Here is a 27,011-nt window from a genome sequence, read left to right on the forward strand (position 1 = left end):
ATTTTTGTCATAATCAATTTAGGATTTGTATTGGCATTCCCAGATATTCTTTGATTTGTGCAGGTGCGAGAGAATGCTGTAATATGGATGACTGAAATGGTAGTTTTCCCTTATAGAGCTGTTTAAGACAATGAGTCATTCGCGTTAACATCAGATTACTTATCGTCTGTGATGACGTTATTGATGATTAATCCATAAATCTAAAATGTTTGCAATGTAATGCTATTCTACTTTATGCATAATTACGATAATGAAGCTCCATAAGCTTGTTTATTTTCCATGTACGTTTTATTTTTTAGCAACCATAACGTATTGTAGAAGATATATAAAACAGTCAATTATGTTTCAACAACTTCAGTTGGGAAGAAAAAAAACAAAAAAAATAACAATCAGAAAAACATAACACAAAGCTATTAACAAAGTTATCCTTAGTTACAAAAAAAAGAGTAGAGGGATTAATACCACTGTGACAATGAAATCTTCTAATTAGCCTGCATGGTCCATGTGAGTCAAACTATAAAACCAAAGGACTAAATGTCTCCAAAAAACTTTTTGAAGAAAGAAAAAAAACTGCCACACAGCAACACCTCACGGACAATGAGAAAGGAACAGCGTCATTGAATGAGCCACCATGTGTGAACACAGAAGAAACAACCATTTGTAACTTTGCATTTTGATTGGGTCACATGGAAAGACCGATACAGACAAGATGGGTAGAAGACATTTGTGTGGAGTTTCAATTGGTATGGGCTGTGTACGTATGTTTGTGTTTGTGTGTGTTTCTGGGGGGGTAAGATATCGTGAAGGCAGGGAAGGATGGGGGCTACCGGCTTTTTTTTTTTATTAGTATTTTTTTACTTTATAGTTTAGCCCCCACAAAATTGGCCTCTGTCAACCACAATAAAATAATAACCGTTGACATGTACTTCACATCAAAGTTGCCACAATGGAGAGAGGAGGGCAAAAAAAGATGGAAAGGTGGGGAATTTGAAACGAGTCAGAATGATGAATAAGCATGGGGGGGGGGGGGGGGGGGGGTGTGTGTGTGTGGTGGGGGGGGGGGGGGGCAGTGGCGAAAAGTACAAATGAAATGCCTTCTGGATGTGGCCATCCCGAGGACAATAACAACAGCACAACACACTCCTTTTGAATGAAGGCTGCTCTTGTAAGCCCAGCCGATCGCTGCCCTTTGTCCTTCGTAAGGTTTGCATTTGTGTCCTTGCCTCTTCCAAACTTTAACCGAGGCGTCGCCATGGAGGCACCTTTGCCCTGGGGGTGTGTGGGTCGGGGGATTGTGGGGGGGGGGGGGGGGGGGGGTGCAGGAAATCAAAAGGTGGGCAACAAAAATAAACAAGAGAATGAGAGAGTGAGCGAGAGAAAGAGAGAGTCGGTCTCTGCAGCCCACTATGGGTGAGTATCTTGTGTAGAGACGAAGACGAGGAAAAAGTATGAAGGAAAAACAAAAAACGACGGCCGCCAGCACCAGCCCCACCCGACCTCCTGGATCAGGTCGTGTTCGGCCGACTCCCCCCCCCCCCCCTGCGGTCCTCGGGGATTCTTCCATGCGGCGGGGGCCGGAGTTGACTCGCCGGCGTGTGGCGATGGAGGCGGCGATGGCGGTCGGGGGCCAGGTTGGAGGGCGGGACCGCGGGCGGGGTCACAGCGTGAGTTTGCAGTGACACAGTTCTTTGTACATTTGCCTTCTCAGCCGAGGCATGTCCTGTTGTCCGAAGCTGAACGGCAGGCCCAGCGCCAGACACTTGCAATACTGTAGGGATGGGGGTCAAGAACAGCGAGCGAGCGAGTGAGTGAGAGAGCGACGAAGAAAGAGAGTCAGAGAGAGAGAAAGGCAGAGGGAGATTGGGGTGCACTGAAGCGCTTTGGCCACTGGTTAAGAAACAACAACTATATAAATACGGTCCATTTACCATTTACCAACACATTTAAGACAGCCAATGCCTGTATATTTCTTTGTGGTCCTGATATGGAACAGACGTGAGGTACGACAATCAAAGTGAGGTAAAACCGTCCCAGTGCGAGAACGGCAGTGGAGGACTTCGCACACCAACCTGTAGTACAAAGGCCCCGCAGTCACTGTCGTTGTTTTGGCGGCCCACGTTCTGAAACACACGCACACATATTTATTACAAGTAATGCACATGCCAAAATATTGCAGAAATACTTTTTGACACTCTACAGCAGCTGCATCCAAAAGACTAAAGTAAATGAGCAGATTTACAACACCAGAGGAAAATAGTTAAAAAAGGATCTCACCATTTTGAAGAAGCCATTCCATCCTGTTAAAAAGTCTTGCCGCTGCTTTTTGATGGCCTCAGCTTGAAGGTACTTGAAGATGTGCTGAGTGAGAGCAGATCACAGTTAAAGATAGACACACAGTCCACCAATGAGAACTGTCCAATATGCATTATCTGTGACAGCAGATGGCGAGCTCAAGGTATTCGATCATGAAGGGTGTGACGATTCTTAAAAAAAAGAGAACGAATCCGCGGTGGAAACATCCAGGGTCCCCAGGCGCGCTTCAGTCCTTCTGTGTCCCCCCCCCAAAATACCTTCTACCAATTATTATTTTGGTAGAAGCAAGGAAGAAGCACAGAGCTTCGACCATTTGTGGTGGGAGCCGTCTGCAACCTTGCTAATCCTCGTCCGTGTTCTTTCAGGAAATGAATAAGCATTTTCTTACTTTTTTGACGCTTATTTGGAAGAGCAAAACAATCTCTCTCCACCACGAGTTTTGCAGAATTGAGAAGGAAAGGGAAATCCTGGGTGTGAAAATCCCCTTTTAAAATCTCCCAATCGCTTGAGAAAGCCACAAAGAACCTCTCACGTCCACCGATAAGACAACGAGGGGAGGCATTTCCCCAGCCTTGCAATCGTTTGGTCAAAATTGGCTCCGTCCGATCCTAAAGTGGCCGTGCTAAACAGTGACATGTTTGCGAGTTAAATCAATTGAATGCATTTCTAGATCCATTTCAACGTTGCGTTGCTAATTAGACGATTGGTCCTCAGAAAAATGTGTGCACGAAATGCATGGCGTTTGGACACATTTTTGGCACCCTCTAGCCATGCATCAATTTCATCCTCGTTCTGTTTAATCCGGGGCTGAGACAGCGTGTGCGGGGGGGGGGGGGGACTTCCCCGTCCTTGGCGCTCTCTGGACGGGTGGGGGGGGGGGGGGGGAACCAACCTTTGGACATCGGCGGTTCAGGGTGCGCTGGGAGTCAAAGTAGGTGATGGCACGGCGGGGGATGTCCACGCAGACCAGGGACCAGTGGACCTCCAGGTGGATGGGGATCAACAGCAGATCCTTCTGGAAGATGTCCACCTGCAACGGGAAGAGGAAGGTCAGGGAATGAAAAGAAAGCAGGGGGGGGGGGGGGGGGGTTGGAAGGGAGTACCAGAGAAAGGGCATACAATAGAAAGAACTGCTTCGTAGATGGTTGCCAGGGAACTGACGAACCATTGAGATGCGTTTTGATTTACAGTCAGCAGTAGCCTAAGGTCGCCGGAGTAGAGAGAAGTAACGTACTTCGGTGGTGGTAAAATAATCCTCTCGTACATTAATCTCAGATAACGGGAGATTGCGTGTCATTCCTTACTTGGACTGCAATTAGATTCTCATTCGGACATGAATCTACACAACCTCCACTTCTGTTTGGAGGTTGTGGATAAGAAAAAAATATTGGTTTGCTTTTTGTCGTCCTTAGTGTTGTTGTTGTTGTCGACCGTAGACAGAGATCCCAGGGGGATCCGAGCCCTCCCAAGGATTGACCAAACAACTTACGTTTTTCGTCCACCGCTTGACTCCGTCGTAACCTTTTGTCCGCAGCTTGTCGTAGAAGAAGCTGTTGAAAAAGTGGACCTGGACACCGGAGCAGGGAGGAGAAGAGACATGGCATGACTCGAGGAGAGGGGTGACTCCGTTAACGGAGGCCGTTATAAGGGGGTGAACTGATTTGATCAGAAGAGTTTGAAGAGCTTCTTCGTCCCAATCTCAGAAACGACCACCATTATGGATATCACAAATGACGTAAACATCTCATTAGACCACATTTGTACGGTTGCTCACAAGGATTTAAGACTCTAGGGCAATGAATGAATTTTAATTAAAATAAGAAATAATCATATTATTTGAGTGAAAAGGCCATGGATTTTTGAAAATAAATTTGAAAGAAAAATCTCAAAAACTGAAATTTAGCAGATCAAAACCATTTATATTTATGTTGTTCATGCTTACATTTACCTTCTCTGGCACCGAATCCATGACCAGGTCACCGTACATGTTCATCACCTAAACGACAAAAACATTATTCAATCACACCTCAAGGTAGAAAACTTGAAATCCTTTGGGCCATCATATCTCCCTTTAAAGCAGTGTTAGAGGGTCTAATGCAGATACAACCATCTTCCGTTCCTACTTGTTTTTTTAAATGGCCTTTATTATAAACACTAGGTTTCAGTGTGATCAGCCATTCGGAGCAGATTAAAAATATGCCCTCGCCCTCAAACGTCCGAAACGGGCGTGTCCGCCTCGCCGTGTGATGGACGGATAAGCCAACCAGTATTTAGTTGGCACAGTCCGCTGGGTAGGCTGATAAAACTGTTTCGCATTCATCCGGAGGTGGACACGCCCACGTGTGACGTCACCAAGGCGCAGGGCTTGGATTGGCTAATCACTCACAAGTGGCGGTAAAACCGGGGGGCCTTAAACCGTTGCTTGTGTGATGACTTCCGATAGCTCAGGCCCTGGGAGGGCCTTAAAAGGGAAGGGGGGGGGGGGGGGGGGGTTACCTGGTCGTTGAGCCAGTTCTGTCCGTACAGCGTGCTGAGGTCGTCCATTGTCAGGACGTGGCGTTTGTAGTTGACGCGGAATGTCCGCACCAGGGCGGTGCCGGAGGAGCGCTGGAAGGACTGGATCAGGTGCTGCACCACCACTTTCCTGCCACCAGGGGGAGGGCCGCGACACCGGTCAGTGTGAGCATCGGCACTAATTGCCCACATTTCTTGCAAAAAATGACAATTTCAAATGACAAATGACAATGACATGTATATTTACCATGCACCTTAATCAATGTGAATGTTGGTTAGCAAATGAGCTAACTTTGGACGCCCTGGGCGGGCAAATACTCATCGGTGGTTTAACATGATAAATTAAGTGTTAATAATATGAGCAGAGTTAAAGGTCCAGCGTGTAGCATTTAGTAGCCTCTAGCGGTGAGGTTGCAGATTGCTGAATTCAACCTACTGCAGCTTTAAATCATTATCTTTAGCATTCACAACCTCACTAACTCACTCTACTGATCCAGGGGCCTTTTCTATTGGTCTGATTAGAAAACCTCAAATACTAGTGATGAAGAGTCTAACGCATCACTGGTAGGATACGTTTCCCTCTTTGTTTTCCTTCCACACTAAACAGAGTTCTGGTTTATGGACCTGTGAGGCTGAGAGAAGCTCTCGCCGAAGATCTCCTGGAGCTTCTCTACGACGTCGTCCACGTGGATGGGGATCAGGCTGCCGTATTGCTGCAAAGACTCTTCTAGAATCCCTGCACAGGCCCAAGAAAAAAACACAACATATTAACATATAGAGTCTTTGAACACTTCCTAAATAGAAAATTCTAATCACAATACAGAATAATTCCTACAAAAAACAATCAAGCTTGTACAACAGGTCCTGCAGTTTGCCTGTTGCATTACAATGCAATAACCAATATTGCATTGTAAAAAAGTACATACAGGTATTTACACTTGATGCATAGCAGTGTTCATTATCATTGGACGAATCCAACACACCTGGTGTCGACACATCGATCGCCTTCCTGCGCATAAATCACCTCTAACCTCCCCTTATTCTCATCCCTGTTTGCTAAATAGAGCATAAGGATCCGGCCACGGGTGGAACCAGCGAAGGCCTCCTTACCGGTCACGCAGCTCATGTGTTCCTCCGTCAGGGCCAGCTCCACGGGCTTGTCCCTGGCCGCGAACGAGATCTCCGCCTCCCGCCGGGCCGCCGCCGCCTCCATGGAGCCATCGCGCCGGCCACTCACCACGCATCCGTTCAGCCGCTCGTCTGCCGGGGGGGGGGGACGACGTCAATAATAATTATGGTAAAAATCATTGAAATCACGATTATTCAAACGATTATTTTTGAGTTTGTCTCTCCCAGAAACACTTTCTAACTGAGAACTTGGAAATTTCGGCTTAAAGCAATACAGAAAAGCCAGATGTACAGAAATGTATCCAGCCGTTCTTTCTATGAAATCGAAAAATCGATTTTATTAGTTTTGTGATCGATTGACGCTGAAATCGTGAAATCCCATGAATCGCCCAGTCCTAATAACGATGCAACGCCCCTGCAGAGAAAGGCTTCTCCTCCTACCTGTCTCGGACTCTGAGAACCTCTCTTCCTCCTCCTCCTCCTCCTCCTCCTCCCCGTCGCCTGAGCACGGCGAGCCCCTGTGCCGGGTGTCCCTCTTCGGATGGCCGTAGAACGTGTACCTCTGCCATCTCCGGGCGCGCCGGTGCTTCACGACCCCGGCCCACAGCGCCCGCTGGCGCCAGGACCTCCAGTGCTGGGCCAGGCGGAAGCGGCCCCCTCCGGCGCCACCACCACCAGCCGACGCCGCCCCCTGCAGCCCCCGCAGCTGGCGGAGGCGGCGCAGCGCCCTGAACCCGCTGAAACGCGAGCCGCGGACGACTGGTCGGGGCCGCGGCGAGTCGTCCTCGGCGTCGCCACGGTAACCGGCGACGGGGACGTCGAGGCTCTCGACGCTGGGCAGGCCTCCGCCGTACGGGAGGAGCTGCTGCTGCTGCTGCTGCTGGTGGTGGGGGTGGGGGTGGGGGTGGGGGTGTTGCGGATGCTGCTGCTGCTGCTGCTGCTGGTGGTGGTGGTGGTGTGGCGGCGGTTGTGGGTGGAGGGGCTGGTTGGACTGGGAGGGAAATTGGGCGCCCTCCCACTCCTGCTCCGATTCCCCATCGTCCTCCTCGTCTTCCTCCTCCTCGTCCCATATCTCCCCTTCGAATTCTTCCTCCTCCTCCTCCTCCTCAAAGTTGTTTTCCGCCTCCTCAAAGTGGTTTTCCGCCTCCTCGTCGCCTATTGTCTCGATTCCGTCCTCTTCGTCCTCCTCTACATATTCCCCCTTCCAGACCTTTTCCTTCTGCCCCAGCTTCAGTTGCATGGGGCTGGGCACACTGTGGCCTGATGCAGGGTCTAGGAGGTGATCCCCAGGTATCCCACCTATAAAAGTAATAAATGTTAAGACAAATGCCAGACAGTATGATTGCAGAGTACGCACTGTACGATTGCACATGAACAACATAGCCTCGTTCTAAGCTAAGAAAGTCTGCATGCATATCAGTAATTCATCTCTGAAACGCAAACTCCTCAATAGACATACTTTTAGGAATATATAACACAAAACGACCATTCCGGAAATATTTATTCTTTTATTGATGGTAACACTACAGAAAAATATTACCATACAAATGAAATTCCAAGTGTTTGGTATTTGCTATTGAACATTTTGAATTTTAAATCGGAATAATAGTATAAGTCCATCCATCCGTCAATTGTTTGGAAGAATAGTACTAGTACAATAAAATGGGCCTACCTCCTCCGGTGTCTTCCTGGCCTACAGCGGTCAGGCCCAGATCCCCCTGCCAGCGGTTCTGCGCGAGGCTACCGCCGCCGTCTCTCATGATCCACGGGCACCCCACAACCTGCGCCAGCTCGTCGCCTGAGGACACCCCCAACGAGAGGGCACGCACAATTAGAATTGTGTTTAGAGTCTGGCTATGCATTGATAAACGTTCCTTATTGCAAATATCTCTGGCAAAAAGGTGACTTAAAAACAATCACACTCCACAAACGATGCGCCTATATGACGATTGCTGCTGTGGATCATTCAGTCATTCTAGATTCTGCATTTCGTGATTTCTGCAGGATCTTTGGCCAAACCCTAACCTACATTGGGGAGACTGTAGACATTGAAGAGTGGAAAACGAAATGGTTTGGATATTGGCCCTTATAACTCATTCATCGCTTCGATTTTAATAGGCATTTAAAAAACGTCTACCTGTGTAGGAACTTTCTGAGTTATACACCAGGCATCATGCCGATTAGACTCTCGATCATTAGTTGGTTATGGTTTAGTAATGTCTCATCATTTTAACTTTTAACTGGTTATAATTAGTCAAACTACTACAAACGTTATCCTGGATGTTATTGTTTGCATTTAGTAAAAATATTTAAAGGAAGAATCGCAGTAAATACCACATGTACGGATGGTACAGTAACCATTACGACATGGATATTAACCCGAGATGTTTGCAACCCTATTAGCTGCCTCCATTACCTGCGTTTTCCAAATCGTTCATGTTTCTTAATGCTTATTGTCCAATTATATAACAAAGTTACGATTCAATGCAATTTCAAGCATGCAGTTGCAATTAGCACAGCTATGTGCCCCTATTGTAAGCCACAGTATTTTAGTGATATCCTCCAATAAATGCAGAGCTCCGCTCCATGCATGTATGTATGTGCCGGTGAGCTTCTGAAAACGCCACCAGAAACAGCGGGATACACAGCAACGTAAGGCGATAGCGTCATAAATTCACATGTTTTATTAGATACATGAAATAGCCAAGGAAACGACGTGCTAAGCACACAGTCGCTAAGATGTGAAGTGTTGTGCAGAAAACAGTCCCACCCGATGCTAGTGTTGTTACATGCCGATCGTGTGGGTAGTTAGCATCGTCAGCATCCATTACAGAGATAGCGGTGAGCTCTCGTCGTTTTTATTGTAAAGCCACTCTTCTACAAACAGCGCTAATAACATGCAAGTACGACCGTACCCTATTTTTGCATCCAAAAAGTAAAAAATGCAGGAGGACGTGCGTTGCTAATGGCTAACCGCGGCTGCTGTGAGGTGGAAGCTAACGGCTAGCTAGCGAGCCAAACATTAAACCACTTCTAGTGGGCCCGTGTTACCACAAGAAACCCACTGTATCGTATACGTACCGTTTACCTGCAGTTTTATATGAATGTGATTCCAGTATGGAGCGAAATGTGGGCCGTGCCTTTTAATGTTGTGGTTGGATCAGAAGCTAATGTGGCTAGCCCTCATTCAATGAAGGCAGGTGTCGCTTCGGTGGAACAGCCAGATGTCACCTCCTCACTTTGATCTTTCTCCGGTTTCCGGACCCGATAAATTACAAATTGTGATCCGACATTGGATGATATCGATTCAAAAGCATGAGTCTGTTCTACGCAGATTTTCTTATTTCACCGCAGAAGCGAGTTTTGAAATAAATAAGGCTGGGGATCGTTTAGCCGAACCATAACAAGCCCGTCGCCCAACATTTGCGTCATCTTTATTGGACGACGCTGTGTGGGGGACTCGCTTGTCTACCACGGGTCAAAAGAAAATCAAAGCGACCCAACTTTCGACCCTCCTGTCATTACTTTATACACGAATTTATATAAGATGCTCCGAACCAATATGCAATGAAACCCCGCGACACGAATGTAAATAGCTCAGTATTCTACTCAAATGTGATATCATATTTGAATAGAATTTACCTGTTGCAACCTTGTTAATTAAATTGATGTAAGATCTAAAACCACCAGAAAACAAAATATAGCTTGTTTGTTCCCTGTTTGTGCGATGACCAAGCTTTGGTCATAAGATATTTTATTACAAATTCACCTGTTGCAAACTTGTTAAATAAATAGCTTATAGTTACGTGATTGGTATTTGATTAGTATTTGTATTGCCTTCACAATGCGATAGGCCTACTGCACTTTTATATCATCTAGGCTACCCCCTGTTTTGCATTACGTAGCAAATGCAGTTATTTTTCTAAAAGCCTTCTGCTGTGGGTGATTGCAAACGTACACAATAAGTTATTCATATATCATATCTTATATCATATAAAGTTTCTTATATACTAGCGTGGTTTGTGTGTGTGTGTGTGTGTGTGTGTGTGTGTGTGTGTGTGTGTGTGTGTGTGTGTGTGTGTGTGTGTGTGTGTGTGTGTGTGTGTGTGTGTGTGTGTGTGTGTGTGTGTGTGTGTGTGTGTGTGTGCGTGTGTGTGTTATAGAGATGGAGAAAGATAATATTTGCTACAAACAATGGCAACTAACAGTTATATTTGCATGCAGTTTGTGCAACAAACATGACCTACAAAATTCAGTAGTTATAACACAGTAAGATCTCGCGATAATGTTAGCCTGTATGAACCTATATTTCAGAGCACTGATAAGCTACATTGAACCATGGATACATTTCATTACATTTATATAGCGCCTTTGTAAATACACAAAGAGATTAAACTATTAAATTCCACGGTCAAATATTTTCTTATGAATCAAGAAAATAAACAAACCGTAGCCCCTCTCACCGGTAGTGACGACACATACCGCAACGACACGCCCACACTCAACCTCAGTCTTCTTTCGCTGTCTGCGACTGTCCTGTGTCAGTCCGCACAATTACCTCAGGTAAGGCAGGCCCACTTTATTACACGTTATTTATTCTTTATTACCAGTGACTGAATTCTGTAAATGGTTTTTTTGTAGTCGTTTTAAAGCACTCAATCCAACATTGTTATTGTATCACTCATAGCAGCAACGATTGTGTTTGTAGCGTAGAAACGGTCGACTGCAAGGGATGTGTGACAACATTGGGTTCTTGGGGGTAACTTTCCTGTCCATTGAGTCCATGGATCAAGCTCAGTTGTATTTATGCATCTCTAGACAGTCAGTGCGTTATTATGGGCACTTGTTGCCTCGGAAAGAGCTAATTGAACTTTGGACTGGACCTGTTCGTGGCACTGTTTCACGGACAGATGTGACCTACTACCTTTATATTGGGTCAGCTGTTAATTCAATATCTCTACAACGTCAATCTCCCTTTCATTCCTGGTTATACGAATAGGGAATAGTTGACTTTATACATGTTGACGACCTTTTACCTTATAAAATAAATTGTCCAACCTTCTGTCGCAATCATGATCGAAGTGATTCGTGTGTGTGTGTGTTTGTGTGTGTGTGTGAGAGAGAGAGAGAGAGAGAGAGAGAGAGAGAGAGAGAGAGAGAGAGAGGGGTGAGAGGCAGTGTGAGAAAGAGAGATCGTGTGCTCACCAGCTATGAACAGTCACATTTACATGCAGGTTAGCATAGAAAAAATAGTGCAAACTTGGTTTTTGGACTGTTGTTGGACATTTAAGCCTGCTTTGAAGTGGATATATATGGACATATTCTTTCTGTTAAATATACATTCTACACAATATACAAAAACATTTTCATAATGTGATCACCTATTAAAGGAAAAACAACAAAATGCGATTTGAATTCATTGACATGTTCCATCTTCCAGAGTGCCTTGAGTGGAAGCCGTCGACAATCATCGTAGACTACTGTGTCATGTCCGGTCAAGCCACAAAGATGGATCACATCGTGCCGGATCTCCCGCGAGGACCAATGGACGTTTACAGGCAGAGGGCCTCTTTCAACTGGAAGGAGATGGTGCTATTCCTGGAAGGAGAAGATCTTCTGGAGTTGAAGGTAGCCATGGAAATAATCGCCCAACACTGGGACATTCAAACATAAAAATAAAATAAAACATATGCGTAGTAAAAGAGCATTGCTGCATGATGCTGATCTTTAGTTTACATGTGATGTTCGTCAGAGGACATGCCCATTTCATTGTTGGTGATGCTTATAGCTTCTCTGCCCTTAAAAGGATAACAATAAAAGTTCATATAAATACAGAAAGTGGCTTCTAGTCTTAAGTTGGACAATGGATGTCAGTACTGTAACTGCAGAAAATGACAAGGGTTCAGATTATCAATAAACCTAAAGGCAGACCATACGTTGAGCAATGCCAGTATTGGCCGTGGAATTTTGTGCAGGTTTGGGATTCTTCCGCTTCTGTGCGTTGACATGTCGCTGTGTGTCTGCAGCGGTTGATATTCACAACGCTGGAGAATGACCCCGTTTTTGCGCGGCAAGCCGGGGAGGACCTCTCTGTGGAGAAGAAAAGAGAACTCACCTTCCGGAGGTAAACACACCGCCGGGCCTCTTATGTGTACAATCTACTCGATGTATCGAGAATTTTAGTTTGTGTGCCGCCGCGTGATCGCTCGCAGTGTGAACGCAGCTGAAGTGCATGTTTACACTGCACTTACATCACATTGTATGCACTGGTACACTTGTTTACACTTGATGTTAAATGCACACAAAGTAAATAAACACATTTGTATGTGTGCAATGCATACATCTGTTGATAAACATTTTTTATATCAAGTCAATATCCATTTACTTATAATTCATACTGTTTGTCCTGTTTGCTGTTAGGTATATTTGTCTTTAGCATTTAATTAGGCATACGTTTTTTATTTCCTTAGCACTACTTTGTATTTTTATTGTATTGTATTATAACCTGTGTCTTCCACTGCTGTTGGGCTGTAACAAAGGAGGGAATAATAAAGTTGTTTCCATCTATCTATCTATCTATCTATCCATCAATCCATCAATCCATCCATCCATCCATCCATCCATCCATCCATCCATCCATCCATCCATCCATCCATCCATCCATCCATCCACCCATCTACATAGTTAATCCTACTTGTTGTCTATGCATTGGTAATAATGTGAACTGGACCTTTTCACAGGGTAAAACAGCTCTTCCGTTACAACTTTGTGGACGAGGAGAAAATGATGGAGAACCCGTATATGATGTGTGTGTTCTCCGACTGCCTGAGTATGTACGACCCTGCCGTACTCCTGAAGTATACCCTGAGCACTGAGGTGAGAATTTAACAGACAAGGAGTGTGTTCTACTTACACTAAATACTTAATTTGATTCGTCAGCATTTACCCTTTTCTAAAGGAAAACTTTGTTTGCACACTACATCCCTTTTTCGTCGGAAATCAGACGTTTCATGATTCGATTTTTAATTAAACTTATCGTACACGGCCAAAACTCGTGAATAGTCTTTTGGTCAATGGTGGATTGCATTTGGCGCAATGTGACTCAGGCACGCCGTTGTCTCTATTATCATGTAACCTCAATGTGATGGCATTCCCTGTGTTCTTGTGCTTCTCCTCTAGATGTTTGGGGGAACAGTTTCCAATGCCGGGTCATCGAGGCACAAGAACTATACAGAGGGCAGCAGAGCCATGACGGTAAGCTTTCTCTTTAAAATGCCCTCTTGCCCATTGTGAAAAATGACTTTGCTTGTTCTATCTGAGAATGAACCATAAGTTAAGGTTTCTTGATCAATTGGTGACGGCATTTCCAATAGAGGTCGCTCGCCCTCCCTCCGTCTCTCTTTGAGCCGAATACGAGAGCTTTGCCGAGTAGTTCATCAGGATTTGTTTACTATTTTTGTATTTACTCTATTTATCCTAAGTAAATATCATCTGTTATCTAACAAGTCCTTCAGGTCCCATCTGCGCATCAATGTTGATGTTTCGTAATGTATTTTTCTCTCTTAATTGTTCTCTCTAATCGCTTGTGTATTCCCGTAACCTTCTTTATGGCCTCATTACGTTTTATAATTGATTGTGTCTCTTAATAAAGTTATTTTGACTATTTATTAGTGCTGTCAGTTAAACGCGTTATTAACAGCGTTAATGCAAACCAATTGTAACAGTTTGCGTTAATTTTTTATTTAATTTTTTTTTTGTCTCAAAACAAAGAAGCAGTAGCCTGACTGCTATGTTCAAGGCAGTATGTTTGTATGTTCATCGTTTAATTGCACTATAGGCTTTTTTTTTGTATCTTCCTGTTTTGATCAGCATATGCCAATGTTGTTATCAATAAAAAAACATTTGCACAAGGCAAGCCGATGCACTTCTCCATGTTGATAAGAGCATTAAAATGAGAAAAATTAATGGGACATAGAAATTAAGGGATATTTAGCATAGAAAAAACATTTGCGATTAATCGTGAGGTAGCTATCACTAATGTGATTAATCGCGATTATATATTTTAATCGCTTTACAGCACTACTATTTATTACAATTTTATTAATTGTAATCAAAGGGACCTATCTTGCATCCGGCGCAATTGACTTGCTACACTGACGCGTGTGTCGTTGCTAGTTTGCAACTGGCACAGGGCGTTCTTTTCCCGCCACGCATCTGTAAATTAGGGAATGATCTTGCGACCCAAGGGGCGGTTCGGCGAAAGGAGGAGGCGTGTTCCCTGGTGCTATTTTGCAGTTTCAGAAAACAATTCCGCCACAGACCAGGAAATACTTTAAAGTCGGTGGCACGTTGTTCAGATGCTATTTTAAGGGCGCATGCATAAGGTTGCTTGTGCACCTTGCGCATACATTTTGCTTCTCTCATCTACCTAGCCACACATTCTTGGTAAATTATTTGGGAAAGAACAGCTGATACAGCGGTAATAAGTTGTAATTTTAACTCAATGCATCTGCAAACACCGTGCAGCAATCACATATTTTCTTGACACAGACATCGTGTACGAGCCCATAACTTAGTAGTATTTCATCGTGAGAAAACATTGTTTTACCGCGAGTGAGTGTTAATAAGAATGAATGAATGCGGGCGCGCGTGTGTGTGTGTAAAATAATTAATGAAAGCGGGCGCGCATATGTGCGTCCATCAGTTTAAACACACACAAACTAAACACGTAACGCATAATACAGTCCATGGTAATGTATATTAACAGGGGGACACATGCATATTAGGAACACAATACGATAACGATAATGCATACAATACTGGTAAGAAACAATGTTTGTTAATGTGTTGCCTATATCATTTAATAGAACCACAGTTACCGCATATCATATATGTGTTAAGTTTTCTTTGCCAACATTTATTTGAGGACTCAGTGTTTCTGAAGTTGTGGAAGAAAACGCTATTTCATTTGTGAATCAGGCCATATTATTTGTCCATAAACTGAGCCATTTGAAGTTAGAAATTCATGTGGTGAAGCATCTGTCTCATCGGAGACTGCAAACGCGCTGTCAAAATATCAACTCGTCAGATTGAAATGCGCTCATGGCTCTTAAAGGGGATGGGAGATGGCACTCTCATTGGTCTATTGCACGTTACACCCAAACCACACCTACGGGTAATAAGGCTACCAACCCTTTTTAGATTTGTGCCGGGTGCAAGAGTCATTTATGCGCAGGTAAAATAGCAACATCGCCATAGAACCGCCCACAAAGCTATTACGCTTGGCGCTTCTCACTTGCATTACGGACCGTCAAAATAGGGCCCAAAGTGTTCTATATTGCCTTTATGTTTCAAGCAAACATTTTCTTCATTCCTTGTTTTTGAGATCATTTGAAGTAATTTCCACACTGGTTTCCTCACAGATGTTTGGGTGCTTTTCGTTGACGGAGCTGAGTCATGGCAGTAACACCAGGGCCATGAGGACCACAGCCACCTATGACCCCAGCACACAGGTGAGACAGCTAGCATACAGGTGAGACCGCTAGTGCACTGGTTAGCCAGCTAGCACAAAGGTGAGCCAGCTAATGCACGGGTGAGCCAGCTAGCACAAAGGTGAGCCAGCTATCACACAGGTCAGCCAGCTATCACACAGGTGAGCCAGCTATCACACAGGTCAGCCAGCTAGCACAAAGGTGAGCCAGCTATCACACAGGTCAACCAGCTATCACACAGGTGAGCCAGCTATCACACAGGTCAGCCAGCTAGCACAAAGGTGAGCCGACCAGCCGCACCAAGCTGGCTATGGCCCAAGTCCAAAAAATATCTGGAAGAATGTACTGTGCGTGTGGAATGTATAGTCTGCAGCAAAATCGCAAACCTTATAAAAACACAGACTATCTTCTTTGCAGGAGTTTGTGATCAACTCTCCCGACTTTGAGGCAGCCAAGTTCTGGGTGGGCAACCTTGGGAAAACGGCCACTCACACCATCGTGTACGCCCAGCTCATCACACCGGACGGAGTCTGCCAGGGCCTTCATTCCTTTGTGGTCCAGGTAGCCTTGCGGTTGCTTGTCTGTTTTGTATTGTTGACTAACTCACAGTATATCCCAGCCGTGATCGGGTTGACCTGCGGGATGAAAAAGGTGACCGGGGTTCACCGAAAGGAAGGAGAAGGCCAAACGTGGCATTAAAGGGCAATTAAATAGATTGATTATATTATTTTGTGTCCTTTAGTTGTATAGCATATTAACAACATTGTTTGTTAAAGGGGGTCGGATAAGAAGGGAAAACGCATCTGATTGCACGTCTCGGTTTCTCTCACAGGTCAGAGATCACAAAACATTGCTTCCTATTCCCGGAGTCCTAGTGGGCGACATCGGAGTGAAACTGGGTCAGAACGGGCTGGATAACGGGTAAGGGTCCCGGGAGCGGGGGGGGGGGGGGGAAGGAGGAAGTGCTACAGTTTGATATTTGAGAGGGATTTGTGACCATCTGTCTGTTGAATAGCGTGAGCACACACACTAGTTCACATTTTTATTCACAGTTTAACAAACACACCCAAGGCTTACCTATCAACTCGGACGTCAGTTTTTTTGGTTGATGGAAGATCTTTCTGATAAAGTTTGACATAATTTGGATAAAGTGGACTTCCTGGGATTGCGGGCATGATGCCTGTGTGTGTGTGTGTGTGTGTGTGTGTGTGTGTGTGTGTGTGTGTGTGTGTGTGTGTGTGTGTGTGTGTGTGTGTGTGTGTGTGTGTGTGTGTGTGTGTGTGTGTGTGTGTGTGTGTGTGTGTGTGTGTATGTTGGCAAGTATTTATTGGCGTTCAGGTCAATCTTACTGGGTGTGGACATATTTGTGTCCTTATCTGACTTGGAAGACATTAGCCCTCAAGGTATTTGCCACCAGAGACGCATCCTCAAACCTTAGATTAAGTGGGACCAATTGGATTGCAGGAAAGATGACAAGTTAGCGTTGCTATGAGTGTGTGGATACATGAGATGCATGCAATCCTAATTGTCTGTCTGGGCAAAAAAACTGGGTCCAAACTTCTACAACATCATAGAGTAGGATATGAAAATAAAACAGACTTGGAAGATATATATTTTTTATTAATGTTTGAATTTTCCCCAGGTTTGCTCTGTTCACCAACGTGAGGATCCCTCGTGAAAACCTGCTGAACAAAACAGGAGACGTCAGTCCGGAAGGTCAATATGTAACGCCTTACAAGGTGGGATGGGGCGGCTCTCTTCTCTTCCATTCTGTCCTTCTTACTTTCATTCTTTCTTCTATTTGTACAAATTTTCATTCATTTTTTTCCCCCCCTTCCTCGTTTTCTCCCTGACGCTGTCCCCATCTCTCCCTCTCTGCCTCACCAGGACCCCAACAAGCGTTTCGGGGCCACACTGGGGGCCCTGTCCGGGGGCAGGTTGTTCATTCTGAAGTTTTCCACCAGCAACCTGAAGCTGGCCCTCACCACGGCGCTCCGCTACTCCGCCGTGCGCCGGCAGTTCGGCCCCACGGACACGGAGGAGATCCCAGTGCTGGAGTACCAGATGCAGGTAGGGGCCACGGCACACTGTGGGTTAATAGGTTGTGTTTCTCCCACCTTCTTTTTTTAGGGGGGGGGGATTTGTTACTGTTACTGACTCGAGAACAGTAAGGTCCATATTCATTTTTATTTTACAATTCAATAGTTAAATAAAGATGTTATAATAATAATAAGAGCAGTTTATAAAGGAAAGAGCAGTTTATATGTTGACTGCTTCCAATGTTGTGTTGGTAATACTATGAAATGATTGATTTCTTGTTTAGTGAATAATACAGAACAAAATAAACTTTAAAAAGAAAAATTGCATACTAGGTAAATATAAATGATATAAAAAATAATCGAAATATCTCAATTTGATATCTCCCCAAATCGTTCTGCGGGTAATGCTCCTGCAGACCCTAAATTAGTGGAATGAGCGACACCTGTGTTTGTCATACCGTAACACCTCTGTGACAGGGGGCTCGGTAGTCAAAAAGACTCTCAAGCACACAAGTTCACCTTTGAATGATGCAAAGGACGCCCAAAATTTGCTCAACCCCTCCACTCCTACCGACAATTAATGGGTCCTGTACAACTTTCGTCTATCTTGCCTCATCTTAGTTCTCAACACTAGCTAGGTCGAGGGAAGGAATGCAGAAGATGGCTACTCAGTGAATAATGCTGCTCTCATTTTTTGTACGCTGGAATAGTTTCCCATTGGCTATGATTCAAGAGTATTTACATCAGTCGTTGAGATATTCAACTATTTGCTAGTCATTGTGCAACCAGCCCTTTGGCAAGTAGAGGATATTGACGCAAACAAATTTACTCTGCAAACACAACGACCCAACACCTGTTTGGTTTATTTAGTTGCTTTATTTGTTCTGCTGTCCAGTCTTGTGTTTATCAACTGCCATCTCCTCCTCGACTGTATGTATGTTTGTTTGTATGCAGCGCTCAGGCTTAAAGCGCATGCTCCGCCTTGTCTTCTTCTTTTTTTGGGCGGAGAACCAGTGCCACATATAGGCCTGGAATATGTACTACAGCTTTTCTACAGTTGTTTTTGCAATGAGTCCATCTGTACGGAGAAATTCCTGAAACGCTGCCTAGGAAAACGGAGGGGAAAGATTGTTTTCGCCCGTGTGGACGGGGTCTTAGTTAGTGTCTCTCTCTCTGTTTTTGTGTGACAGCAATGGCGGCTCATCCCCTACCTGGCAGCCGTGTATGTCCTGAACCAGTTCTACAATACCTTCTTCATGAGCTTTCTGGAGTTGCAATTGGGGGTGATGAGCAAGCAGAAAAGCGAGAGACAGGTGAGGAACCTAGGGCGTAGGGACCGAGGAGAATGACTTTTGGTTGACCTTTATGATCCGCTCTGAACTCTTCTATTGCGTGGAAACCATGTATACAGTAGAGTAGATTAAATTAGATACAATTTTATTAATCCCCAAAAGGAAAATTGTGTTTGTTGCAACAGCCCAGCAGCAGTGGAAAAACACAGGATAAAAAAACGATACAATTAAAATACAAAGTATACTGTGTCTGTGTATTTGACAAATGTCTATTTGTATCCCAAAAAGTACACACTGTACTCGTAGTGTTTTTAGTCTGCGCAAAAGAAGTGGTTAATTGTTATTTAATTGTTATTGTAATTATTATTTCTTAGCTACATTCCTCAATCTTCCGGCAGTTTTGTGAATAAGATCTCGCAGCACATTCTTTTTTGTAGCTACTCCATTTCTTTTTTGATATAACTTGATATTGATGGCATGCTTCCATTGAGCCAGTCTCAAAGAAGCGTTGGGAAGAAGCATCCACATCACCGTGTGTGTGTGTGTGTGTGTGTGTGTGTGTGTGTGTGTGTGTGTGTGTGTGTGTGTGTGTGTGTGTGTGTGTGTGTGTGTGTGTGTGTGTGTGTGTGTGTGTGTGTGTGTGTGTGTGTGTGTTCCCGTCCCCAGGACCAGCTGGGCAGAGAGATCCACGCGCTGTCCTGCGCGGTGAAGCCCCTGGGGGCGTGGACCGCCCAGAGGGGCATCCAGGAGTGCAGGGAGGCCTGCGGGGGGCACGGATACCTGGCCAGTCAGTCACACACTCACTCACTCTCACTCACTCACTCACTCACTCACTCACTCACACACACACACACACACACACACACACACACACACACACACACACACACACACACACACACACACACACACACACACACACACACACACACACACACACACACCACCCTCCCCCTAGAAGACGTGGTACCGTATTATGAAGGATCTTTTTTTGGGGGGTCAGTATGAGCTTCTCTTGCTTCTTTCCTCTTATATCCATCTCTACCTTTACGTTCACCCAAGGAGCAAATGGGCCATTTTCCTATCTTTTCTATATATATATTTTTATACTTTTTTTGTTCTTATAATAATCCTAATAATCCTCCTCAATAATTAGTGAACCGGCTGGGCGCTCTCCGTGACGACAACGACCCCAACTGCACGTACGAAGGCGACAACAACGTGCTCCTCCAGCAGACCAGCAACTACCTCCTCTCCTGCGTCCAGGCCAAGCAACGAGGTCCGCCCCCCGACACCGACACGCCCTCCAGCCCATTGGGCGAGGTCGGGCCAATCACAGGCCAGCGTCTGCAACAGAGCACACCCCTATCTAGTTTTAAAAGCCCTGACTGGAGTAGTAATAATAAGACACTTACAATGGCGATAAAATGCACCTTTTTGAAGAGATTCAAAACAATATCAACTGAAAGACACATTATAGTAGTCTTATGTTTCAAAGCATACAAATGTAGGCACGGAAAAAAGGTTAACATAGGTCTGGCCGACATTAAAACCAACTTTAAAAAAAAAAAAGCCTGTGTTTTTAAGTGATGCTTTGAGAGAGTCCTACTGGGAGACCATAGGTCCCCAGATCAGTAGCTAGGGAGACGTGAGATGTAAGACCCGGGGTCCAGTAGCCTCTCTGGTTGTTTTGTACGCTTTCAGGTGGAGGAACCATCCAGTCTCCCATGGGGTCCATCAACTTCCTGGACGATTACGATGTCATCATAAACCAATGCTTCGCAGCCACCACTATGGAACAGTGCATGGACCCTGCAGGTAGGGTGCCGAGTTGACATACATACATCCCTTTCATCTGTATTTATTTATTCCTCTTTTCTTTTATCTAAGGCAGAGTATGTCATCTCTGCCGCTCAATCCAAACACTAACTAAACACATGGTTTGATGATATGGTGAAGTAGTGTGGGATCATGGGAGTTGTGGTTCATTTCAATGAAATAGGCAAGTAATATTGCCTATTATTTAATAAGCTTCAGCTGTAGGTAACAGGTATTAAATTGCATGTCAGCCCAGCACTGTTGGCTACTGTATATTTTATCCACCCTATATTACCCAATAAACAGCAATGAACTTCTGGATTCACATTTTCTAACTTCAAAGTCATGTCCATCACATATGCAGCCGAAGTTATGCCGCTTTGTCACTAGGGGGCAGCAGTGTAACTAACAGTGTCACTAACTAAGAACTACAGTACGATTCTTCCTCTTGGCTCCAGCTGTGATGTAAACGCAGTTATTAACAGCTATAATAATCTTTATAATAATAATAATCTTTATTTATACAGCGCTTTTCGAAACAGAGTTACAAAGTGCTTTAAAGAACAAAAAAAAGATAGAAGGCAAACAGCTTGCTATGAACAATCCCAAGATGATTACAAAGCAAGGTTGAGTTAATTTACTCCAATCTTCACACTAAAGAACATCGAGTTCAGATTGTTTCTGTGTGTCCCGGTTCTCTCTGTGTGTACTCAACCGTCTACGCTCTGCTGACCGCATCCTCCTTATTGTTTCCTGTTTGTACTCTAACCCAAACATCCTACTGTGTGTGTGTGTGTGTGTGTGTGTGTGTGTGTGTGTGTGTGTGTGTGTGTGTGTGTGTGTGTGTGTGTGTGTGTGTGTGTGTGTGTGTGTGTGTGTGTGTGTGTGTGTGTGTTGGTGGACACTAATAGTGCCGCTGGCGGCCTATAAGTGGCTGGTTTGCTTCCTTCTCGGGGAGAGCCAGACGAAGCTGGCTCAGGAGAAGGCTTCTGGCAAGGACGACTTTGAAGCACGCAACAACAGCCAGGTGACTGTTTACACACACACACACACACACACACACACACACACACACACACACACACACACACACACACACACACACACACACACACACACACACACCTGTATGTTGGAGTTAATAAATGCTAGTTAGATAGATGGAGAGACATTTGGTACAACTCAAAATGTCATTCTCATTCTTTTGTTTTTTCTTTTGTTTTTAATGGAACTCCTTTTACCATCTTAGTGTTTAGTCTGCTCCGTCTCAGCCCTGTTGTCTGCTTGAGAGAGGCTAAAGGGTTGATGGGAGGGAGGGAGGGAGGGAGAGAGAGAGGGAGGGGGAGAGAGAGAGAGCATTAGTCAGTTCAAATGAATGCCCAATTAGAATTAGCAGATGTTTTTTTAATCTTGAGGCAGCAGCCTGTTATGCTGTGATTGGACATTTCACACCCACACCCACACATGCGCAGTTGCGCACAGACTCAAGTGTGCGCGCGTGAGCAGAGACTTAGTTTAGCTTATCTTGGCTTTATTGGGAGTTGAGAGACTTTGGGGCCCTGTAAAAGCCCCGGGCTTTATCGTGCTTTATCTCCGTTAATGTCGTCCGCCAACGGATGTCCTGACGAGAGTCAGATGGTGGGATGACCACATCGCTTGTCGCGTTTGGCGTGGGGCGTCTCCGATCAGGAAGAGGGGGATTTACGCAGTTTGTGAAGTGATCGAGCAATTCCCAACACACACACACACACACAAACACACACACACACACACACACACACACACACACACACACACACACACACACACACACACACACACACACACACACACACACACACACACACACACACACACACACACACACACACACACACACGCACACACACACACACGTGTGAGGTTAGTCAAGGATTTGGTCCTCAGCCAGGATAATGGGGCCCACCTTAATCTATTGTGGAACTCCATTATAGTTATTCAGCCTTATGCAAACATACTCATGCACACACACAGACACAAACGCACGTTATCAGGATAACAGATATTTATTTTCACTAAGATGGTTTTTCCCACACACACGTTCACACGCTGTTTCTAATAACAACCCACTCTCTGTGGATTCCTCTTGCAGGTGTATTACTGCCGTTCCCTGGCCCTGGCCTACATCGAGCACATGGCCCTCCAGAGTTACTGTGCGATGCTGGAGTCCGATGATACCCCGGCTGCTCTCAGACCAGTGCTGACCAAGCTGGGCGCTCTCTATGGCCTGTGGACCCTTAGCAACCACATGGCCACACTCTACCAGGGTCAGTTCCAGTGTGCTGTAGTGTGTAGTCAGAGATGTGTATCAATTAACCTGTTACTGCTAGCATTGGACCAGCCAGCGAGAGTTAACTGACCCGTCGACGCTAGCCAGCTAGCTAGCTAGCTTAAGCCTGCCTTGTTTTCTCTTATCTATTGAGTGTGCTCAGTAGTCGCTACAAAAAACACATTTTCAATTGTTTTAAAGATTTTGTTTTAGGTTGTTTTTTTTATCGTGCATTCTCCATCGCTCAAAAGATATAAGATGCACCTTTTGTTTAAAAGTTAAATGACTCAACTTAAATGGTGTGTGTATGTGTATTCTTCACAGGTGGATATTTCTCTGGAAAAAATGCTGCAGAGTTTGTCAACACAGCCATCCTTACACTGTGCACCCAGGTACAGAAAGACTATTTGGTCTCCTGTCTCTCCCATATCTTATTTAGTTGACTTTCTTTCTCAACATTGACATCAACAGAAATGTATTAGTACAAATATGTATATATTTTCATTCAATCACTGAAAGTGAATAATAGTGAATGCATTTGCAGTCACACACTAAAAAGTGTTGTCCTTCAACCACCTTGACGCTCTGCGTCGATTAGCTCCAGGACTCCTATATCTCACTCTCTCACTCCCCCACTCTCTCACTCCCCCACTCTCTCACTCTCTCTCTCTCTCGCTCCCCCACTCTCACTCTCTAACTCCCCCACTCTCTCACTCTCTCACTCTCTAACTCTGTCACTCCCTCACTCACCCGCTCCCACTCTCTTCTTTGTTCCGCTTCCCGCACCGAAACATTGACATCGACAGAAACACAGAGACAAATATGGTCAACACTGGAAAGTGGTGTCCCTCACACACACGTTCAAAGCCTCCTCTCTGCTTCTCCCGCGCGTCTCCAGCTCAAAGACGAGGCCGTGGCCTTGGTGGATGTCTTCGCCCCTCCGGACTTCATCCTCAACTCTACCATCGGCAAGGCTGACGGCAATGTAAGAGCCATCCTCCCCCCCCCCCCACTGATAAAACCTAACCTGAGGGTAAACATGGACCTACTTGAACCTTGAAAGGGAACAAATGGTGCCAGGACAGTTTGTTGTTTGTCATGTGGCCAGTGTAACACAGGGTGATTCTGAGCAGTGGATTCACTTGTGACATGACAAGCAATAAATAAGTAAAAGGCATTATTAGCAAATATGTCAAATTATTAAAAAGAGGGAAGACTAGCAGTAATCTGCATAACTGGACAGCCTTCCTGGGTTGCGGCTGGTGTTTTATTTTTATAAGGTTTAAGCACAGGCTGGCCAAAGTCTTGCTATCCTCCTCGCCCACTGTATGGTATTGGAGAGCGGACATGTTGTTTACACGCTTGTGTCTTTATGGGAGGATGACTGCTGGGACTTATCTCCCGGCTCTCTCGCTCTCTCCGTCTTCCAGGAAAACCACTTTACACACAAACATTCAGACCTCTTAAGAGACACACACACACACACACACACACACACACACACACACACACACACACACACACACACACACACACACACACACACACACACACACACACACACACACACACACACACACACACACACATATATATTCAGGGTTTAGCTGTGTTTTATTACTGGAAGCTAATTTATTAGGAATGTGTTTTTCATTAGCTCGCTAATCACTGTATATAAACTTTGAGGGCCACTCCAAGTTTATCAGGACGGCCTCCCTAAAGAGGGTTCCCAGGGTTCTCAGGTTAGGGAACATCCCCCTACATCCAACATGATATTCTCTCCCCTCTAGGTGTGTATGTGTGTGTGTGTCTCCAAAGTAAAACATCTATTGTTTATTGTGCATGGCTGAGTCTGTGATGATTCAGAGGGAGGTGGTGTTTGTGGTGTCCGGGAAAAACTCCAGTTTTCTCCCCCCACCCCTACCTTTTCCCCAATCTCCAGGGAACGGAAAAGTAACGCGCAACAAAACACTCCAAAACATGCCCTTTCTCCCACAACATAAAGTCTCCTTACACCTAGAAATAGCTCCCTTCCTGTGTCGGATGGAAAGGTAAATTAAACGAGAACGTCCATGGCAGTCAACCTGGTCCCCTTCACCAACTTAGCGTCTTAATAATTAACCTTGATTCTCCCACGTTGCCAATCCTTAACCTTCCACGATGGTCACTCCCCTCACCTTTTGTTTCCTTTGTGGTTACTGCCCATGATGGGAAAGTTTCCTCACCAGAATCATGCACACCCATTCCCTCATTGAAGGAGCTCGGTAAACCGCTTCCCGTGATCCGGCTCTGTTCAAAAATGCTTTTGACACACTTTTAAATACAATAGTAATACATGGACACTACAGAGACGAGGGTTCCATGTTGTGTATAACCGCGAGCTCACCACCCAACCGTGATCTTTCTTTAACTAGCTTTAAACACACACACACACACACACACACACACATACACACACACACACACACACACACACACACACACACACACACACACACACACACACACACACACACCACCTCCAATAATGACTTAAAGTTAATACAAGCCAGATGCACACAAGCCAGATGAGTGTCTGTCAGCATCTGGAGCTGGGCCTGGCAACACCCTGTGTGTGTGTGTGTGTGTGTGTGAGACTTGAGAGGTCGCCGTGGGGACAGGCTTAGCACGCTGAAGACGACGCCTGCCGGAATATTGGCGTCAATAAGCGTTAGCGGGAATCAGGAGCGTCCTGTTCTTCTTCTCAGTGCAGGGCCCGGCCCCGGCTCTGGCCCGGGGTCACCATCGCTAAGTAGGTGGGGACAGAACAACAACGGCTGGGTCTGTGATGGGAAAAAAAAAAAAGGGCTAATGAGAATAACTGCTATTGTTCTCTGGGATTAGTTTCACTCGACATGACACCATGTTTGTTGGACATGACCTCATCTGACGTACGGTTTAATCCCGCCGCGGGGTCCTCACAAACGGCTGACAGAAGTGTACTACTTCCATTCCGTTTTGATTTTTTTTTCAGAAACAGTGGCACAGTTTCACCAGAGTTGGCGCTGTTGCTGCGTTTATCTTTTTACTGTTTTGCTTCCAAGATTCACATTGGTGCAGGATGCAGGTGCAAGATTCATAACTAAACTTCCAAAGGCTAATCTAACTTTGTGTGTGTGTGTGTGTGTGTGTGTGTGTGTGTGTGTGTGTGTGTGTGTGTGTGTGTGTGTGTGTGTGTGTGTGTGTGTGTGTGTGTGTGTGTGTGTGTGTGTGTGTGTGTGTGTGTGTGTGTCCTCCCCCAGCTGTACCAGAACATGTGGTCGACGGTGTTGCAGGGTAAGCAGGTGCTGGAGCGGGCCTCCTGGTGGAAGGAGGTCTGCACGGACAAACCTGTGGTGGGGTCGCTCTCCGCCAAACTCTAACCCCCCCCCTCCACGCCAGTATCCCGGCCCACCCCTCGCTCAAGAGATTAACTCCTCTATTGGTTTTAGAACTAACGGCCAGGATTCTGCACGTTACAATCTAAACTATTGTGATGAGGTGATGTTAATTATTATTGTTAATTCATTATTTTTGAATCACGTTTGCGCTCGTCATTCCATGTTCATGCCAAACCCAAACCTTTTGGATACTATGGTACTATATTAATATACACTTGCCTTTTGAAGGATTTACAACTTTAAATGATTGACAAAACTATTTTAATGAGTCAACGTATTTTAATAAGGGATTTAACCGAAGCACATACAATGCAACCCAAGCAGATGTATCGATTTATCCATTGATAGATATCTATCTATCGATGTATAGGTATAGAGAGGCAGCTACAACAAGAGAAATCTCCACCTTCCTGTCCCTCTTTGTCTCTACTGGGTCTGGTTGGTAGTGTTGTTTTACTTTGTCTATATAAATATCTAGGAAAATATTAAATAAAGAATATTATCATGACAACCATTTATTTTTCATTATTCCATTCTTTCTTTTCATGTGCCCCTTTTAACAATGAATCTGTTCTCTAGTTTAAGTAGTTAATGCAGTTGGTCAGCTAGGTAATGTTTCTGACTAATACCCCATATATGTTATTACGTCGCGACATAGCTAAGCTATTGTCTTTCATAAATCCTTCTAA

At 45.0% G+C, this 27,011-nt stretch overlaps 2 protein-coding genes across 5 annotated transcripts; one reads left to right on the forward strand and one right to left on the reverse strand.

The window, feature by feature from the left end:
• Window positions 1–1,045: 1,045 nt before the first annotated feature.
• On the reverse strand, window positions 1,046–9,397 carry senp3b (SUMO specific peptidase 3b). 3 transcript variants are annotated; one of them, XM_030338108.1, is made up of 12 exons: window positions 9,044–9,397; window positions 7,628–7,753; window positions 6,397–7,254; window positions 5,938–6,087; window positions 5,452–5,563; window positions 4,810–4,957; window positions 4,256–4,309; window positions 3,803–3,880; window positions 3,206–3,343; window positions 2,275–2,358; window positions 2,070–2,120; window positions 1,046–1,768 (listed from the first exon to the last, which is right to left on the reverse strand). In XM_030338108.1, the coding sequence occupies exons 2-12, from the start codon at window positions 7,713–7,715 to the stop codon at window positions 1,658–1,660; spliced, it is 1,872 nt and encodes a 623-aa protein (XP_030193968.1). In that variant the 5' UTR covers window positions 7,716–7,753; window positions 9,044–9,397; the 3' UTR covers window positions 1,046–1,657. The 3 variants fall into 3 exon arrangements, with proteins under 3 accessions (XP_030193968.1, XP_030193969.1, XP_030193967.1); XM_030338109.1 differs by having other exon boundaries at window positions 4,262–4,309; window positions 9,037–9,397; XM_030338107.1 differs by having other exon boundaries at window positions 9,037–9,397.
• Window positions 8,730–26,836, forward strand: acox3 (acyl-CoA oxidase 3, pristanoyl). Of its 2 annotated transcripts, none has more exons than XM_030338088.1 (19): window positions 8,730–8,796; window positions 11,396–11,583; window positions 11,982–12,079; window positions 12,696–12,831; window positions 13,135–13,209; window positions 15,378–15,467; window positions 15,864–16,007; window positions 16,279–16,367; window positions 17,089–17,185; window positions 17,334–17,516; window positions 18,676–18,798; window positions 19,444–19,564; window positions 19,934–20,056; window positions 20,482–20,595; window positions 21,507–21,622; window positions 22,727–22,901; window positions 23,228–23,295; window positions 23,802–23,888; window positions 26,185–26,836. In XM_030338088.1, the coding sequence occupies exons 1-19, from the start codon at window positions 8,745–8,747 to the stop codon at window positions 26,302–26,304; spliced, it is 2,199 nt and encodes a 732-aa protein (XP_030193948.1). In that variant the 5' UTR covers window positions 8,730–8,744; the 3' UTR covers window positions 26,305–26,836. The 2 variants fall into 2 exon arrangements, with proteins under 2 accessions (XP_030193948.1, XP_030193949.1); XM_030338089.1 differs by lacking the exon at window positions 8,730–8,796 and adding an exon at window positions 10,398–10,518.
• The last annotated feature ends 175 nt before the right edge of the window (window positions 26,837–27,011 follow it).

This window comes from Gadus morhua, chromosome 17 (genome assembly GCF_902167405.1).
Source record: "Gadus morhua chromosome 17, gadMor3.0, whole genome shotgun sequence".
NCBI classification, from domain to species: domain Eukaryota; kingdom Metazoa; phylum Chordata; class Actinopteri; order Gadiformes; family Gadidae; genus Gadus; species Gadus morhua.

Bases quoted from the DNA above. Each gene is read 5' to 3' on its own strand.
- senp3b (XM_030338108.1), bottom strand. From the start codon at position 7,715: ATGAGAGACGGCGGCGGTAGCCTCGCGCAGAACCGCTGGCAGGGGGAT. The intron at 3,881-4,255 runs GTAAGCATGAAC...TCCGGTGTCCAG, and splicing joins CGGTGCCAGAGAAGGTAAAT to GTCCACTTTTTCAACAGCTT. The intron at 1,769-2,069 runs GTTGGTGTGCGA...CCATCCCTACAG, and splicing joins GCGGGGCCTTTGTACTACAG to TATTGCAAGTGTCTGGCGCT.
- acox3 (XM_030338088.1), top strand. From the start codon at position 8,745: ATGCCGATCGTGTGGGTAGTTAGCATCGTCAGCATCCATTACAGAGAT. The intron at 8,797-11,395 runs GTGAGCTCTCGT...TCCATCTTCCAG, and splicing joins CATCCATTACAGAGATAGCG to AGTGCCTTGAGTGGAAGCCG. The intron at 12,080-12,695 runs GTAAACACACCG...ACCTTTTCACAG, and splicing joins AGAGAACTCACCTTCCGGAG to GGTAAAACAGCTCTTCCGTT.